Source organism: Mobula hypostoma, chromosome 4 (genome assembly GCF_963921235.1).
Source record: "Mobula hypostoma chromosome 4, sMobHyp1.1, whole genome shotgun sequence".
NCBI lineage: Eukaryota > Metazoa > Chordata > Chondrichthyes > Myliobatiformes > Myliobatidae > Mobula > Mobula hypostoma.
Window position 1 is genome coordinate 201681983 of NC_086100.1, and position 20016 is coordinate 201701998.

General features: G+C 44.6%; 1 protein-coding gene across 1 annotated transcript in view; it reads left to right on the forward strand.

The window, feature by feature from the left end:
• Positions 1-20016, forward strand: part of mogs (mannosyl-oligosaccharide glucosidase) — a 79389-nt gene that overhangs the window by 36370 nt on the left and 23003 nt on the right. The window contains exon 3 of the mRNA XM_063047233.1: positions 14738-14958. Within this exon, the coding sequence (XP_062903303.1) occupies positions 14738-14958 (221 nt within the window). The remainder of the gene's footprint in view (positions 1-14737; positions 14959-20016) is intronic.

Genomic DNA, 20016 nt, shown 5'->3' on the forward strand with positions numbered 1-20016 from the left:
AGGTTGGGTGAAATTATATATGGAAGTCATAGGTGTGGGGTTAAACCTGAGTTGCTCTGCAAACGATCACCAGCAGGAGTAGATAAAGAGAGCTACCTTTTCAATCTAGATTTAAAAGGCACAGCTTCGCAGCAGTTCCTCAAAGAGTTGCACTGCAACCAATAAGCAAGCGGGATTCATTAGAAAGGGTGAATAAAAATAACACGTGCAAGCAGAGTGTACCGGTGTTTAGAGTTGCTTGGGCAAGGTACAGTATCTGGTCATTTTCTTTTTTCTTATTTGTTCATTCCCCCTCTGTTAGGGCACCATAGTGAAGTGAGAATCCTGGAGCAGTTTGTATTGCGTGTGAGATGTGGGAATTCTGGGAGACGTCCAGTCTCTCAGATAAATACCACTGTACCAGGTGCACTGAGCTGCAGCTCGATGACATTTGGCTCATACGGGAAAATGAGGTGATAGACGGGAGCTACAGCAAGATAGTCACCCCTAGGTTGCAGGAGACAGACAACTGAGTGACTGTCAGGAGAAGGAAGGGAAATGCACAGCCAGTACACCTGTAGCCGTTCCCTCAATAATAAGTATACCACTTTAGATACTGTTGAAGTGGTCGACCTACCAGGGGAGCTACAGTGATCAGGTCTCTAGCACTGAATCTGGTGCTGTGGCTCAGAAGAGCTGAGAATTGAAGAGGATGGCAGTGGTGATAGGAGATTCCATAGTCAGAGAAACAAACGAGATTCTGTGGGCTCGATAGAGACATCTGAATGGTATGTTGCCTTCCAGGTGCCAGGGCCAGGGATGTCTCAGATCAGGTTCATAGCATTCTTGAGGGGGAGGGTGAGCAGCAGGAAGTCTTGGTATATATTGACCCCAACGATATGGGTAGACATGGTGAGGAAATCCTGAAGAGAGATTTTAGGGAGCTAGGTAGAAAGCTGAGAAACAGGACCTTCAGGGTAGTAATTTCTGGTTTGCTGCCTGTGCTACATGCCAGTGAGGCTAAGAATAGGATGATTTGGCAGGTGAATGCATGGCTGAGGAACTGGGGCAGGGGTTCGGATTTATGGATCATTGGGATCTCTTCTGGGGAAGGTGCAACCTGTAGAGGAAGGAACAGATTACACTTGAATCTCAGGGGGACCAATATCCTTGCAGGCAGGTTTGCAAGAGTTGTTTGGGAGGATTTTTAACTATTTGGCAGGGGGGTGGGAACTGGAGTGATAGTGCTGTGGAGGAGGTAGTTGGTTTACAAACCAAGTGTGTAGCGAGGCACTGAGGAAGGGGAGGCTGATGATAGGGCAAAATTGCAGTCAACAGGGTGAGTTCCATCGTAAAAGGCGGACAAAATCAAAAAGGGTGAATATAAGACTGAAGGTGTTATATTCATGCGCAACATACGGAATAAGGTATCTGAACTTGTAGCACAGTTACAGATTGGCATGTATGCTGTTCTGGGCATCACTGAATCATGGTTGAAAGATGATTATATCTCGGAGCTTAACATCCAAGGATACAGATTGTATCGAAAGGACAAGCAGGTCAGCAGAGGGGGGTGGTGTGGCTCTGTTGGTTAAAAAAAAGTGAAATCGAATCATTAGGGGTGATATGGGGTTGCAAGGTGTTGAACTGTGTTGGGTAGATCTGAGGAACTGCAAGGGTAAAAGGACCCTGGGAGTTGTATACAGACCCCCAAACAGTGATAAGGATGTACTGTACAAAAAACAACGATAAATAGAAAATGCATGCCAAAAGGGCAATGTTACAATAGTCACGGGGGATTTCCATACACTGGAAGATTGGGAAATTCAGGTTGGTGCTGGATGCCAAAAGGGGTAATCTCTAGAAGGCCTATGTGATGTCGCTTTAGAGCAGGTTGTGGTTAAACCCACTAAGTGATCATCTATTCTAGATTGGGTCTTGTGCAATGAACCAGAATTGATTAGAAAGCTTAAGGTAAAAGAAACCTTAGGGCCAACTGATCAAAATATGATCGAATTCGCCCTGAACATAGAACATAGAAATTTACAGCACATTACAGGCCCTTCAGCCCACAATGTTGGGCTGACCATGTAACCAACTCTAGAGACTGCCTAGAATTTTCCGAGCACATAGTCCTCTATTTTTCTAAGCTCCATGTACTTATCTAAGAGGCTTCTAAAAGACCCTATTGTATTCGCCTCCACCACCGTCGCTGGCAGTGCATTCCATACACCTGCCACTCTTTGTGTGAAAAACTTAACCCCTGACCTCCCCTCGGTACCTATTTCCAAGCACCTTAATGCTATGCCCTCTCTTGTTAGCCATTTCAGCCCTGGGAAAAAGCCTCTTGCTATCCACACGATCAATGCCCCAGATCATCTTACACACCTCTATCAGGTCACCTCTCATCCTCTGTCGCTCCAAAGAGAAAAGGCCAAGTACACCTATTCTTCTCATCTGAAATTTAAGAAGGACAATTTGAAGTCAGATACATCAGTATTGCAGTGGAGTAAAGGGAATTACAGAGGCATGAGAGAGGAGTTGGCCAAAATTGATAGGAAAAGAACACTAGCAGGGGTGAGAGCGGAGCAGCAGGAATTTCTGGAAGCAATTTGGAAGGTACAGGATATATACACCCCTAAAGGAAAAATGACCCAACCTTGTCTAACAAAAGGTTAAAACCAACATTAAAGCTAAGGAGAGAACATATAATAGAGCAAAATTTAAAGGGAAGTTAGAGGATTGGAAAGCTTTTACAAACCAACAGAAGTCAACTTAAAAAGTCATTAAGAAGGAAAAGATGGGATACCAAAGTAAGCTAGCCAATAATATTAAAGCGGATCCCGTAAGTTTCTTCAGTATAAGTGTAAAAGAGAGGAAAGAGTGGATATTGGACCGCAAGAAAACGATGCTGGAGAAGTAAAGTGGCGGACAAAATGAATAAGTATTTTGCATCAGTCTTCTCTGTGGAAGACACTGGAAGTTCAAGAGTGTCAGGGGTCATGAAGTGTGTGAAATTACTAGGGAGAAGGTTCTTGGGAAACTGAAAAGTCATCTGGACCAGACAGTGTCCACCCCAGTGTTCTAAAAGATGCTGAAGAGATTGTGGAGGCATTAGTAATGATCTTTCAAGAATCACTAGGTTCAGGAATGGTTCCGAAAGACTAGAAAATTGCAAATGTCACTCCACTCTTCAAGAACGGAGAGAGGCAGAAGAAAGGAAATTATAGGCCAGTTAGTCTGACCTCAGTGGTTAGGGAGAGAGTTGGGTGACAGGAGTATCTGGTTGGCAATCAGTGGTGAGTGGTGTGCTGTCGGGGTCGGTGCTGGGCCCGCAACTGTTCATGATATACATTAACGATCTGGAAGAGGGGACTGAATGTAGTGTATCTGAGTTTGCTGATGACACTAAATTGAGTGGAAAAGCATATTGTGCAGAGGATACGGAGAGTCTGCAGAGAGATATCGATAGGTTAAGTGGGCAAGGGTCTGGCAGATGGAGTACAATGTTGGTAATGCAAGGTCATCAACTTTGGAAAGGAAAATGGAAGATCAGATTACTATTTAAATGGTAAAGGTTGCAGCATGCTGCTGTGTGGAAAGACTTAGGAGTGCTTGTGCACGAATCACAAAAGGTTGGTTTGCAGGTGCAGCAGGTTATCAAGAAGGCAAATGGAATGTGGCTAGAGGGATTGAATGTAAGAGCAGGGAGGTCATGCTGCAACTGTACAGGGTACTGGTGAGGCTGCACCTGGAGTACCGCGTGCAGTTCTGGTCTCCTTACTTGAAGGATATACTGGTTTTGGAGGTGGTGCAGAGAAGGTTCACCGGGTTGATTCCAGAGATGAAGGGGTTAGGCTATGAGGAGAGATTGAATCACCTGGGACTGTACTCGCTGGAATTCAGATGGATTCTCGCTGGATGAGAGGCGATCTTATAGAAATATATAAAATTATGAAAGGGATAAATAAGAAAGAGGCAATGCATTCTGGCATTGTACCGGATGACTGGAAAATTGCAAATGTTACTCTGCTATTTAAGAAGGGTGGGAGGCAGCAGAAAGGAAACCATTGACCTGTCAGCCTGACATCAGTGGTTGGGAAGTTGTTGGAATTGATTGTTAGAGATGAGATTATGGAGTACCTGGAGGCACATGACAAAATAGGCCAAAGCCAGCATGGTTTCCTGAAAGGAAAATCCTACCTGACAAACCTACTGCAATTCTTTGAGGAAATTACAAGCGGGGTAGACAAAGGAGATGCAGTAGACATGGTGTATTTGGATTTTCTGAAGGCCTTTGACAAGAAGCTGCGTAGTAAGATAAGAGCCCATGAACTACAGGAAGGTTACTAGCATGGGTGGAATATTGGCTGATCGAAAGAAAACAGAGAGTGGGAATAAAGGGATCCTATTCTGGCTGGCTGCCAGTCAACAGTGGAATTCCACAGGGGTCGGTGTTGGGACCGCTGCTTTTTACGATGTATGTCAATGATTTGGATTACGGTATTAATGGATGATACAAAGATAGTTAGGTAGCATTCAGGAAACAGAGACCCTGCAGAGAGTTTAGGGGAATGGGCAAAGAAGTGGCAAATGAAATACAATATTGTAAAGTGTATGGTCATGCACTTCGGTGGAAGAAATGAACAGGCAGACAATTATTTAAATGTGGAGAGAATTCAAAATGCAGAGATACAAAGGGACGTGGGAGTCCTTGTGCAAGATACCCCAAAAGTTAACCTCCAGCATGAATCGGTTGTGAAGAAAGCGAATGCAATGTTGGCATTCATTTCAAGAGGAATACAATATAAGAGCGGGGGTGTGATGTTGAGGCTCTATAAGGCAGTCTTGAGACCACGCGAGTGCAGTTTTGGGCTTTTTATTTTAGAAAGGATATACTGACATTGAAACATAGAAAACCTACAGCACAATACAGGCCCTTCGGCCCACAAGGTTGTGCCAAACATGTCCCTACCTTAGAAATTACTAGGGTTACCCATAGCCCTCTATTTCTCTAAGCTCCATGTACTTATCCAGAAATCTCTTTAAAGACCTTATCGTATCCGCCTTCACCACCGTTGCTGGCAGCCCATTCCACGCACTCACCACTCTCTGCGAATTAAAAACTTACCCCTGACATCTCCTCTGTGCCTACTCCCCAGCACCTTAAACCTGTCTTCTTGTGGCAGCCATTTCAGCCCTGGGAAAAAGCCTCTGACTATCCACACGATCAATGCCTCTCATCATCTTATACACTTCTATCAGTTCACTTCTCATCCTCCGTCGCTCCAAGAAGAAACGACCGCGTTCACTCAACCTACTTTCATAAGGCATGCCCCCCCAATCCAGGCAATATACTTCACCCTTTCTATGATTTCCACATCCTTCCTGTAGTGAGGCGACCAGAACTGAGCACAGTACTCCAAGTGGGGTCTGACCAGGGTCCTATATAGCTGTAACATTACCTCTCGGCTCCTAAATTCAATTCCACGATTGATGAAGGCCAATACACTATATGCCTTCTTAACCGCAGGGTCAACCTGTGCAGCTGCTTTGAGTGTCCTATGGACTCGGACCCCAAGATCCCTGTGATCCTCCACACTGCCAAGAGTCTTACCATTAATACTATATTCTGCCATCATATTTGACCTACCAAAATGAACCACTTCACACTTATCCGGGTTGAACTCCATCTGCCACTTCTCTGCCCAGTTTTGCATCCTATCACTATCCCGCTGTAACCTCTGACAGTCCTCCACACTATCCACAACACCCCCAACCTTTGTCTCATCAGCAAACTTACGAACCCATCCTTCCACTTCCTCATCCAGGTCATTTATAAAAATTATGAAGAGTAAGGGTCCCAGAACAGATCCCTGAGGCACAGCACTGGTCACTGACCTCCATGTAGAATATGACCCATCCACAATCACTCTTTGCCTTCTGTGGGCAAGCCAGTTCTGGATCCACAAAGCAATGTCCCCTTGGATCCCATGCTTCCTTAATTTCTCAATAAGCCTTGCATGGGGTACCTTATCAAATGCCTTGCTGAAATCGATATACACTACATCTACTGCTCTTCCTTCATCAATGTGTTTAGTCACATCCTCAAAAATTCAATCAGGCTCGTAAGACACGACCTGCCCTTGACAAAGCCATGCTGACTATTCCTAATCATATTATACCTCTCCAAATGTTCATAAATCCTGCCTCTCAGGATCTTCTCCATCAACTTACCAACCACTGAAGTAAGACTCACTGATCTATAATTTCCTGGGCTATCACTATTCCCTTTCTTGAATAATGGAACAACATCTGCAACCCTCCAATCCTCCGGAACCTCTCCCGTCCCCATTGATGATGCAAAGATTATCGCCAGAGGCTCAGCAATCTCCTCCCTCGCCTCCCACAGTAGCCTGGGGTACATCTCATCCGGTCCCGGCGACTTATCCAACTTGATGCTTTCCAAAAGCTCCAGCACATCCTCTTTCTTAATATCTACATGCTCAAGGTCTTCAGTCCGCTGCAAGTCATCACTACAATCACCAAGATCCTTTTCCATAGTGAATACCAAAGTAAAGTATTCATTAAGTACCTCTGCTATTTCCTCCGGTACCATACACACTTTCCCATTGTCACACTTGATAGGTCCTATTCTTTCGCGTCTTATCCTCTTGGTCTTCACATACTTGTAGAATGCTTTCGGGTTTTCCTTAATCTGCCCGCCAAGGCCTTCTCATGGCCCCTTCTGGCTCTCCTAATTTCCTTCTTAAGTTATTGACCCCTTCCTGTTCCTGACCTCCACCCACAGAGATTTACTACTGCCTTTGCACACCACAGTTCCTGTACCCTACCATAACTTCCCTGTCTCATTGGAATGGACCTATGCAGGATTCCACACAAATATCTCCTGTTCCTTTCCCTGAGAACATCTGTTCCCAATTTATACTTCCAAGTTCCTGCCTGATAGCTTCATAACTCCCCTTACTCCAAATAAATGCTTTTCTAACTTGTCTATTCCTACCTCTCTCCAATGCTATTGTAAAGGAGATAGAATTTTGATCACTATCTCCAAAATGCTCTCCCACTGAGAGATCTGACACCTGACCAGGTTCATTTCCCAATACCAGATCAAATCAAGTACAGTCTCTCCTCTTGTAGGCTTATCTACATATTGTGTCAAGAAACCTTTCTGAACACACCTAACAAACTCCACCCCATCTAATCCCCTTGCTGTAGGGAGATGCCAATCGATATTTGGAAAATTAAAATCTCCCAGCACAACTCTTATTATCACACCTTTCCAGGATCTGTTTCCCTATCTGCTCCTCGATATCCCTGTTACTATTGGGCAGCCTATAAAAAACACCCAGAAAAGTCATTGACCCCTTCCTGTTCCTAACCTCCACCCTCCATGATGTCATAGTCATAGTCATACTTTATTGATCTCGGGGGAAATTAGTTTTCATTACAGTTGCACCATAAATAATAAATAGTAATAGAACCATAAATAGTTAAATAGTAATATGTAAATTATGCCAGAAAGTTATGAAATAAGTCCAGGACCAGCCTATCGGCTCAGGGTGTCTGACCCTCCAAGGGAGGAGTTGTAAAGTTTGATGGCCACAGGCAGGAATGACTTCCTATGACGCTCTGTGTTGCATCTCGGTGGAATGAGTCTCTGGCTGAATGTACTCCTGTGCCCACCAAGTACATTATGTAGTGGATGGGAGACATTGACCAAGATGGCATGCAACTTAGACAGCATCCTCTTTGCAGACACCACCGTGAGAGAGTCCAGTTCCATCCCTACAACTTCACTGGCGTTACTAATGAGTTTGTTGATTCTGATGGTGTCTGCTACCCTCAGCCTGCTGCCCCAGCACACGACAGCAAACATGATAGCACTGGCCACCAGAGACTCGTAGAACATCCTCAGCATCGTCTGGCAGATGTTAAAGGACCTCAGTCTCCTCAGGAAATAGAGACGGCTCTGACCCTTCTTGTAGACAGCCTCAGTGTTCTTAGACCAGTCCAGTTTATTGTCAATTCGTATGCCCAGGTATTTGTAATCCTCCACCATGTCCACACTGACCCCCTGGATGGAAACAGGGGTTACCAGTACCTTAGCTCTCCTCAGGTCTACCACCAGATCCTTAGTCTTTTTCACATTAAGCTGCAGATAATTCTGCTCACACCATGACCAAGTTTCCTACCGTAGCCCTGTAGTCAGCCTCATCTCCCTTGCTGATGCACCAACTATGGCAGAGTCATCCGAAAACTTCTGAAGATGACAAGACTCTGTGCAGTAGTTGAAGTCCGAGGTGTAAATGGTGAAGAGAAAGGGCGACAAGACAGTCCCCTGTGGAGCCCCAGTGCTGCTGATCACTCTGTTTGACACACAGTGTTGCAAGCACACATACTGTGGTCTGCCAGTCAGGTAATCAAGAATCCATGATACCAGGGAAGCATCCACCTGCATCGCTGTCAGCTTCTCCCCCAGCAGAGCAGGACGGATGGTGTTGAACGCACTGGAGAAGTCCACCTTTTCTGCAGCCGTGGCACTATCTCTGATCAACAGTGCCATGCCCCCACCTCTTTTAGAACCATAGAACCATAGAAACTACCGCACAGAAACAGGCCTTTTGGCCCTTCTTGGCTGTGCCGAACCATTTTCTGCCTAGTCCCACTGACCTGTACACGGACCATATCCCTCCATACACCTCCCATCCATGTATCTGTCCAATTTATTCCTAAATGTTAAAAAAGAACCCGCATTTACCACCTCGCCTGGCAGCTCATTCCATACTCCCACTACTCTCTGTGTGAAGAAGCCCCCCCTAATGTTCCCTTTAAACTTTTCCCCCCTCACCCTTAACCCATGTCCTCTGGTTTTTCTCTCCTCTTGCCTCAGTGGAAAAAGCCTGCTTGCATTCACTCTATCTATACCCATCATAATTTTATATACCTCTATCAAATCTCCCCTCATTCTTCTACGCTCCAGGGAATAAAGTCCTAACCTATTCAACCTTTTATGTAACTGAGTTTCTCAAGTCCCGGCAACATCCTTGTAAACCTTCTCTGCACTCTTTCAACCTTATTTATATCCTTCCTGTAATTTGGTGACCAAAACTGAACACAATACTCCAGATTCGGCCTCACCAATGCCTTATACAACCTCATCATAACATTCCAGCTCTTATACTCAATACTTCGATTAATAAAGGCCAATGTACTAAAAGCTCTCTTTACGACCCTATCTACCTGTGACGACACTTTTAGGGAATTTTGTATCTGTATTCCCAGATCCCTCTGTTCCACTGCACTCCTCAGTGCCTTACCATTAACCCTGTATGTTCTATGTTGGTTTGTCCTTCCAACGTGCAATACCTCACACTTGTCTGCATTAAACTCCATCTGCCATTTTTCAGCCCATTTTTCCAGCTGGTCCAAGTCCCTCTGCAGGCTCTGAAAACCTTCCTCACTGTCTACTACACCTCCAATCTTTGTATCATCAGCAAATTTGCTGATCCAATTTACCACATTATCATCCAGATCATTGATATAGATGACAAATAACAATGGACCCAGCACTGATCCCTGTGGCACATCACTAGTCACAGGCCTCCACTCGGAGAAGCAATTCTCTATTACCACTCTTTGGCTTTTTCCATTGAGCCAATGTCTGATCCAATTTACCACCTCTCCATGTATACCTAGCAACTGAATTTTCCTAACTAAACTCCCAGGAGGGACCTTGTCAAAGGCCTTACTGAAGTCCATGTAAACAATATCCACTGCCTTCCCTTCATCCACTTTCCTGGTAACCTCCTCGAAAAACTCCAATAAATTGGTCAAACATGACCTGCCACGCACAAAGCCATGTTGACTCTCCCTAATAAGTCCCTGTCTATCCAAATGCTTGTAGATTCTGTCTCTTAGTACTCCCTCCAATAACTTACCTACTACCGACGTTAAACTTACCGGCCTATAATTTCCCGGATTACTTTTCGGTCCTTTTTTAAACAACGGAACAACATAAGCCACTCTCCAATCCTCCGGCACCTCACCTGTAGACAGCGACATTTTAAATATTTCTGCCAGGGCCCCTGCAATTTCAACACCAGTCTCCTTCAAGGTCCGAGGGAACACCCTGTCAGCTCCGGGGGATTTATCCACTTTAATTTTCCTCAAGACAGCAAGGATCTCCGCCTTTTCAATCTGTACAGTTTCCATGATCTCACTACTTGTTTCCCCTAATTCCATAGACTTCATGCCAGTTTCCTTAGTAAATACAGACGCAAAAAACCTATTTAAGATCTCCCCCATTTCCTTTGGTTCCGCACATAGGCGACCACTCTGATCTTCAAGAGGACCAATTTTATCCCTTACAATCCTTTTGCTCTTAATATACCTGTTAAAAACTCGTTGGATTATCCTTCACTTTGACTGCCAATGCAACCTCATGTCTTCTTTTAGCACTCCTGATTTCTTTCTTAAGTATTTTCTTGCACTTCTTATACTCCTCAAGCACCTTATTTACTCCCTGCTTCCTATACATGTCATACAACTCCCTCTTCTTCTTTATCAGAGTTGCAATATCCCTTGAGAACCAAGGTTCCTTATTCCTATTCACTTTGCCTTTAATCCTGACAGGAACATACAAATTCTGCACTCTCAAAATTTCTCCTTTGAAGGCTTCCCACCTACCGATCACATCCTTGCCAGAGAACAACCTGTCCCAATCCACGCATTTTAAATTCTTTCTCATTTCTTCAAATTTGGCCTTCTTCCAGTTAAGAACCTCAACCCTAGGACCAGATCTATCCTTGTCCATGATCAAGTTGAAACTAATGGTGTTATGATCACTGGAACCAAAGTGCTCCCCTACACAGACTTCCGTCACTTGTCCTAACTCGTTTCCTAACAGGAGATCCAATATTGCATCCCCTCTAGTTGGTCCCTCTATATATTGATTTAGAAAACTTTTGCCTCCCTCTCTGTCCTTTCTGAAGCATCTAAAACCCGGCACTTGAAGTAAGCATTCCTGTCCCTGAGCCATCCAAGTCTCTGTAATGGCTACCACATCGTAGCTCCAAGTACTGATCCACACTCTAAGCTCATCTGCATTGTTCACAATACTCATTGCGTTAAAATAGACACATCTCAAACCATCGGTCTGAGTGCATCCCTTCTCTATCACCTGCCCATCCTCCCTCACACACTGTCTCCAAGCTTTCTCTATTTGTGAGCCAACTGCATCTTCCCCTGTCTCTTCAGTAGAGGGAGAGAGTTCAGAGAAGATTCATGAGAATGATTCCAGGAATGAAATAGTTACCGTATGAGGAACGTCTAGAAGCTCTTGGGATGTATCCCTGGAGTTCAGGAGGGTAAGGGGGTTCTCATAGAAACGTTCCGAATGTTAAAAGGCCTGAACAGATTAGATATGGCAAAATTATTTCCCATGGTAGGGGAGTCTAGGACAAGAGGGCACGTCTTTAGGATTGAAGGACGTCCATTTAGAACTGAGATGTGTACAAATTACTTTAGTCAGAGGGTGGTAGATCTGTGGAATTTGTTGCCAGAAGCGGCTGTGGAGGCCAAGTCATTGGGTGTATTTAAGGCAGAGATAGATGGGTTCTTGATTAGCCAGGGCATCAAAGGGTATGGGGAGAAGGCAGGGGAGTGGGAATGACTGGAAGAATTGGATTCATGACTGAATGTCAGAGCAGACTCAATGGGCCGAATGGCCTACTTCTGCTCCTATAGCTTATGGTCTTATAGGAAAGTTGTTTCCACTGGTATGTGAAAGTAGAGCTAGGCGACATAGCCTGAAGGTTTGGGGGAGTTAATTTAGGACACAGATGAGGAGAAACTGCTTTTCCCAAAGAGTGGTGAATCTGGAATGCTCTGCCCAATGAAGCAGTGGAGGCTACCTCAGTAAATATATTTAAGACAAAGTTGGATAGATTTTTGCATAGTAGGGGAATTAAGGTTATGGGTAAAAGTCAGGTCGTTAGACATGAGTCCATGGTCAGATCAGCCACGATCTTATTGAATGGCGGTGCTGCTTGATGGTTCGGATGCCCTACTCCTCCTATTTCTTATGTTCTTATGTTGGAGTCCATCGTTAAGAATGTGGTTTCAGAGTACTGGAGGCACATGATAAAATAGGCCATAGTCAGCATGGCTTCCTCAGGGGAAAATCTTGCCTGACAAATTCGTTTGAATTATTTGGAGAATTAACAAGCAGCATAGACAAAAGAGAATCGGTTAATGTTGTGTACTTGGATTTTCAGAAGGCCTTGGACAAGGTGCCACACATGAGGCTGCTTAACATGCTATGAACCCATGGTATTACAGGAAAGATTCTAGCATGAATAGAGCAGTGGTTGATTGGCAGGAGGGAAAGAGTGTGAATAAAGGAAGCCTTTTCTCGTTGATGCCAGTGACTAGTGGTGTTCCATAGGGGCCTGTGTTGAGAATCAACTATTTTTACGTTACATGTCAATGATTTGGATTTTGGAATTGATGGTTTTGTTGCAAAGTTTGCAGGCGATATGAAGATAGGTGGATGGTCAGATTAGGAGAATGGGCATAGAAGTGGCAAATGGAATACAGTGTCGGGAAGTGTATGGTCATGCACTTTGGTAGAAGAAATAAAAGGGTTGACTGTTTTCTAAATGGAGAGAAAATACAGAAAACTGAGGTGTAAATGGACTTGGAAGTCACTGTCCAGGATACCCTCAAGGCTAACTTGCAGGTCAAAGGAGGTTCACAAATGGTTCTGTGATTGAAAGGCTTGTCATACGAGGATCATTTAATGGCTCTGGGTCTGTATTCACTGGGTGTTCCAAACTCACATTGAAACCTATGGAATGTTGAAAGGCCTCAGAGTGGATGAGGGGAGGATGCTTCCAGTGGTGGGAGAGTCCAGAGGACACAGCCTCAGAATAGAGGGATGCCCATTTAGAACAGAAATGTGGAGAAATTTATTTAGCCAGAGAGTGATGTATCTGTGGAATTCGTTGCCACAGGTGGCTATGGAGGCCAAGTCATTAGGTATATTTAAGGCAGAGTTTGACAGAATCTTTATTAGTCAGAGCTTGAAGAAATATGGGGAGAAGGCAGGAGATTTGGGCTGAGAGGAAATTGGATCTGCCATGATGAAATAGTGGAGCAGACTTGGTGGGCCAAATGGACTAATTCTGTTGCTCCTGTATCTTATGGTCTTATGGATACTGTTTCAGGAGTTGTGGGGGGGCAGGTGTGGATCAACCTACGAGGGGGAAGCTGTGGCAACCATGTACTGGGACTGAGTTTGGCTCTGTGGCTCAGAAGGGAAGAGTGGGAGGAGAGAAGAGCAGTGGTGATAGGACATTCATTATTTAGAAGAGCAGGCAGGAGATTTTGTGGGTGTGAAAGAGACATCCAGATAGTGTGTTGCCTCTCAGGTGCCAGAGTCAGGAACGTCTCAGATCATGTCCACGGCATTCTGAACGGCAGGGTGAACAGCCGGAAGTCATGGTACATATTGGTACTAATGACATAGGTTGGAAAAAGGCTGAGGTCCTGAAGAGAGAATAAAGGGAGCTAGGTAGAAAGGTGTAAAGCAAGACCTCGAGGTCTTATGTGAGGGGAGGGAAGGGTTGGATTGATCGTAGAGTTGGTTGAAATGTCGGTACATAATGATGGGCTGAAGGGCCTGTAGTGTGCTGTAGAGTTCTATGTTCTATTATGGATGTACAAAATGTTGATGGAACTGCACTGTGTAGCTCGGGTTACTGTACTAAAGGAAGGATGTGATTAAGCTAGGGAGGGTGCAAAAAATTTTTCAAAAATGTTGCTGACATGACCTGCTGAGTTCCTCCAGTGTTTTGCATGTGTTGTTGGGATTGAAGGGAATAAATTATGGTTTTATGAATAGGCTGGCACTGTCTTCCTGGAGTGAAGGAGACTGAGGGGTGACCATATAGAGCAATAGATGTAAGAGATTGTTACAGTCTTTTCCCAGAGTTGGGGAATCTGTAACTGGAGACATAGGTTTGGAATGATAAGGGAAAGATTTAAAGGGAACCTGAGGAACAACTACTTCACACAGAGGATGGTGGGTGTCTGGAACAAGATGTCAGAAGAAGTGGTAGAGGTAGAATATAACATTTATGAGACATTTGAAAGATGCATGGTTAAGAAAGGTTTAGAGGAATTTTGGCCAAACACAGTCAAATTGGGTTAGCTTAGGTAGGTACCTTGGTCATGATGGACCTACAGGTAGGGCTGAAGGGCCTGTTTCTGTGCCATATATCTCTATGACTACAAAACTCAAGCATAATATTTGCCGCCTTAATTCCCCATGTGCCTGCATGTTAACTTTCAGTAATTGTGTACAAGGACACTCAGATCAAAACTAATGGATGCCACTGTAGCATAGCAGTAGTGTGACACTATTACATCTCAGGCTGTTCCGGAGTTCAGACTGCAATTCCCATGCCGTTCTGTAATGAATCATTGTGCTCCTCCCTATGGAATGTGTGGGTGCTCCAGTTTCCTCCCACTGTCTAAAGATGTACCGGGTAGGTTAATTTGTCATTGTAAATTGTCCCATGACGTGATTAGGTTAGGGTTAATAGGGTTGTGGGGTTGCTGAGGCAGTGTGGTTCAAAGCACTAGAAGGGCCTACTACTCCACACTGTATGCTAAATTTAAAAAAACGGCCTTTGTTTATAATTGATCAGTGTGAACTTGTTTGTGATTTTAGGATTGATGTGGCTCCAGCAGTTCAAGGCAGAGGTGAACTTGCGCCATACATGTGAACAGGGTGATCGGCTGCCCAGCTATGGCTGGCTAATGCATGATGGCATCAACTTCGGGGTGCAGGAAATTAAAGAGAATGATTTCATTTTAACAACCGAGTTTGTGAAACGTCTTGGTGGGCAACATGGTGGAGATTGGACTTGGAGAATCACTGCCAAACCACAGGTGTGTTCATTGTATAAAGAAATCTAAATCTTACTTTTATTATTCATGTGATAATCTATCTGCACTGAAACATCATACTGAGAAGGTTTCATTAAAAATAGAACGCCACACCGAAGTACTCTTCCACATGTATTGTTCCTTGACTGTCTTGTCTACAAGCCACGTAAAGCACTGCATCTATTCAGATGATCATTTTTCCTGATTTCATCTGCAGCTGTTTTCTTCTCATCATCTCTCTCTGCAAATGTGATCTTTCAGTCAAAGTCATGAAGTCACCAGTACCACGTGAATGTGTGCCTGAAGAGTTAGTTCAGGAGGCAGGGATTAAGATTTTTGATCTCTTCTGGGACACAGGTGACCTGTACCAGAGGGCAGCATGCACCTGAGCTGGAGAGGTCCAATATCTTGGCAGGCAAATGTGCTTGTATTACTCAAGAGAGTTTAAGCTTAATTGGCTGAGAATGAGATCCAAGCAGCAGTGAGGTCGATGGGAGACTGGAAATTGATACAAAATTGAGTGGGAGCCAGAGATCGGGGTCAGAAAGTAAAGTGAAGTGCAGGTTTGCAGGTGCAGCAAGCCATCAGAAGGTAAATGGGATGTTGGCCTTCATTGCTAGAGGGAATGAATTTAAGAGCAGAGAGGTTATGCTGCAACTGTAAAGGGTACTGGTAAGGCTGCACCTGGAGTACTGCGTACAGTTCTGGTCTCCTTACTTAAGGAAGGAAATACTTGCAGTGGAGATAGTGCAGAGGAGGTTCGCCAGATTGATTCCAGAGATGATAGGGTTAGACTATGAGGAGAGTTCGAGTCATCTGGGATTGTATTCACTGGAATTCAGAAGAATGAGGGGATCTTATAGAAACATATAAAATTATGAAAGGAATAGATAAGATAGAGGCAGAAAGTTGTTTCCTCTGATAGGTGAGACTAAAACTAGGGGATTTAGCCTCAAGACTCAAGGGAGTAGATTTAGGACGGAGATGAGGAGGAACTGCTTTTCCCAGAGAGTGGTGAATCTGTGGAATTCCCTGCCAAATGAAGCAGTGGAGCCTACCTCAGTAAATATATTTAAGACAAGGTTGGATAGATTCTTGCATAGTAGGGGAAATAAGGGTTATGGGGAAAAGGCAGGTAGGTGGAGATGAGTCCACGGCCAGATCAGCCAGGATCTTATTGTGTTACGAAGCAGGTTCGATGGGCCAGATGGCCGACTCCTGCTCCTATTTCTTATGTTCTTGACAAGCAGGAGCAGAGTAGTAGACATGATAGAGCAAGGGTGCTTATTTCAATGCAAGGAGAATTAAGGGTAAGGGAGATGAACTTAGAGCATGGAACAATGATGTGTCCATTACAGGGGCTTGTTTGAGAGAGGGATAGGATTAGTTGTTTATTGTTCCAGGAAATGAAAGAGAAATAAGTTAAAAAGGGGAAGGAATTGCACAGTTAATCAGGGACAAAATCACAGCAGCGCTCAGAAGGGGACATAATGGAGGCCTCATCCACAATATGGGCTGAACTCAAAAACAGGAAGTGCAATCCTAACCATCCCTCCCCCTCAAAAACTACTGGCACATTGATCACAGATATGCCAGCAGATTAGGGAAAGGTACAAAACAACTGTTTTTGTAGGTGGTGGCTTACTGTTCCTCGATTTAGATTGGGACCTCCTTAGCACAAGAGGATTAGATGGGATGGAATTTATGAGGTATGTCAAAGAGAGTTCTTCATACTGTATGGGAATAGTCAAGTAATGGAGGGGGCCTGGTACTAGGACATGACCTGGCCAGATGACTTGACGTTTGAGTGGAAGAACATTTACGAAACTGTAATCATAATTCTATCTTAGATTGGGTGTTGTGTAATAACCCAGATCTTATTAGGGAGCTTAATGTAAATGAACCCTTAGGAGGCAGTGATGATAATATGATTGAATTCATACTGCAGTTTGAGAGGGAGAAGCATAAGTCACATGTATCAGTATCGCAATGGAATAAAGGGAATTAAAGAGGCATGAGAGAGAAGCTTGTCCAGGTGGATTGGAGGAGGATACTGGTGGGGATGACAGCGGAGCAGAGGTGGCTGAAGTTTCTGGGAATAGTTCACAAGACACAAGATAGATATGTCCCACAGAGTTTTCAAATGGCAGGGGTAGGCAACCATGGCTGACAAAGGAAGTTAAGGAAAGGGCATACAAGGTTGCAAAAGTGAGTGGGAAGTTGGATGATTAGAAAGCTTTTAAAATCCAACAAAAGGTAACTAAAAAAGCTATAAGAAGGAAAGAAATTAAATATGAGGGCAATCTAGCCAATAATATAAAGCAGGATACTAAAACTTTTCTGAGTTATATAAAGAGTAAAAGGGAGGTGAGAGTTAATATTGGACCACTGGAAAATGATACTCATGAGGTAGTAATGGGGGACAAAGAAATGGCAGATGAACTTAATAGGTACTTTGCATCAATCTTCACTGTGGAAGACACTGGCAATGTGCCAGAGGTCCATGAGTGTCAGGGAACAGGAGTGAGTGCCATTGCTATTACAAAGGAAAAAGTGCTAGGCAAACTCAAAGGTGGATAAGTCACCTGGACCAGTCTCGGCCTGAAACGTCGACTGCACCTCTTCCTATAGATGCTGCTTGGCCTGCTGCGTTCACCAGCAACTTTGATGTATGTTGCATGAAATAGTGGAGCTGACTCAATGGGCCAAATGGCCTAATTCTGCTCCTATATCTATGGTCTTAGATGTACAAAATCATGAGGGACACAGATAGAGTGAATGTGTAGTCTTTTTCCTAGGGTTGAGGAATAAAGTACTAAAAGGCATCGTTTTAGGGTTAGGAAATCCTCTGGAGAGGATTCTTAAGGACAGAATTAAAATCCTCCTCTTACTTACCCCTCGAACAGGATCCCCCTAAGGAGCACCAGGCCATTGTCTCCCACATCATCACTGACCTTATTAGCTCTGGAGATCACCCATCCACTGTCACCAACCTCATAGTTCCCGCACTCCGCAGCTCCTGTTTCTATCTCCTGCCTAAGATGCACAAACCTGCTTGTCCAGGTAGACCCATTGTTTCAGCTTATTCCTGCCCACTGTACTCATGTATCGGCATAGCTCGACTTTGTCTTATCTTCTCTCTCCTCCCCCCCCCCCCGCCCAGTTCAGTCCCTTCATACTTACATCCGTGACACTTCACATGGTCTGGATCTTTTAAATTATTTCAAGTTCCTTGGCCCCCATCATCTTTTCACTATAGATGTACAGTCCCTATACACCTCCATCCCCCACAAGGAAGGCCTCAAACTTCTCTGTTTCTTTCTGGGCACCAAACCCAACCAGTTCCCCTCCGCCACCACACTCCTCCATCTAGCGGGACTTGTCCTCACCCTTGATACTTTCTTCTTTGTCTCCTCCCACTTCCCTCAAACAAAAGATATAGCTATGGGCACTCACATGGGTCTTAGCTATGTCTGTCTTTTTGTCGACTACGTGGAACAGTCTATGGTGACCGTCCCCCACTTTCCCTACGCTACGTTGACGACTGCATTGGTGCTGCTACCTGCACCCATGCAGAGCTTGTCGACTTCATCAACCTTGCCTCCAACTTCCACCCTGCCCTCAAATTTACCTGGTCCATTTCTGACACCTTCCTCCCCTTCCTTGATCTCACTGTCTCTATCTCTGGAGACAGCTAATCTATTGATGTCTATTACAAACGCATAGACTCTCAAAACTATCTGGTCAATTCCTCTTCCCACCCTGTTGTAAAAACGCCATCCCCTTTTCTCAATTCCTCCATCTCCGCCTCATCTGCTCTCAGGATGAGGCTTTTCATTCTAGAACAAAGGAGATGTCCTCTTTTTTCAAAGGAAGGAGGTTTCCTTCCTCTACCATCAATGCATTTCACGCACATCTGCTCTTACCCCAATCATCTCGCCACCCCTCCAGGGATAGGGTTCCTCTTGTCCTTACGTACCACTCCACCACCCTCCGCATCCAACACATACTTCTCCGGAACTTCCACCATCTCCAACAGGTTCTCACAACAAAGCACATCTTTTCCTGCCCCCGCCATCCTTTCTGCTTTCCGCAGGGATTGCTCCATACGTGACTCACTTGTCCATTTGTCGCTCCCCAATGATCTCTTTCCTGACACATATCCTTGCAAGCAGAACAAGTGCTACACCTGCCCCTACACCTCCTCCCTCACTACCATTCAGGACCCCCAATAGTCCTTCCAGTTGAGGCAATACTTCACCTGTGAGTCTGCTAGCGGTGTATACTGTATCTGAAGCTGCTGATATAGATTGGGAGACCATTTTGCTGAGCACCTGTCCACCAGAAGAAGCAGCATCTCCCAGTGGCCACCCATTTTAATTCCACTTCCCATTCCCATTCCAGTAATGCCCCTCACCCCCTCCACCATTCCTCATCACCTTTTCCTTCTCTCACCTCATCTCCTTGCCTGCTCATTGCCTCCTTCTGGTGCTTCTCCCCACTTTTTTTCTTCCATGGCCTTCTGTTCTCTTTTATCCAACTCTCCCTTCTTCAGCCCTGTATCTCTTTTACCAATCAACTTCCAAGCTCTTTACTTCATCCCTCCCCTTCCCAGTTTCACCTGTCACCTTATATTTCTCCCTTCCCTCCCCCACCTTTCAAATCTACTCCTCAGCTTTTTCCTCTGGTCTTGCTGAAGGGTCTTGGCCCAAAAGGTTGACTGTACTTTTTTCCATAGATGCTACCTGCCCTGCTGAGTTTCTTCAGCGTTTTGTGTGTGATGCTCAGATTTCCAGCATCTACAGGTTTTCCCTTGTTGGAGATTAAAATTGTTTTTTTATCAATGTCACATGTCATGAAATTTGTTGCTTTGTGGCAGCAGAAAAGTTCAAGCCATTAAAAAAAAACTGCTATAAGATAGAATAAAAGAGGAATAGTGAGGTAGTGTTCATGGGTTCCCCTGTACCTCACTGTGTTGGTAATAATGTGAAGAGGGCATGCTCCGGATGGTGAGTGTCCTTATGATGGACGTGGAACGCGCTGCGAGGTTTCACTGCTAAT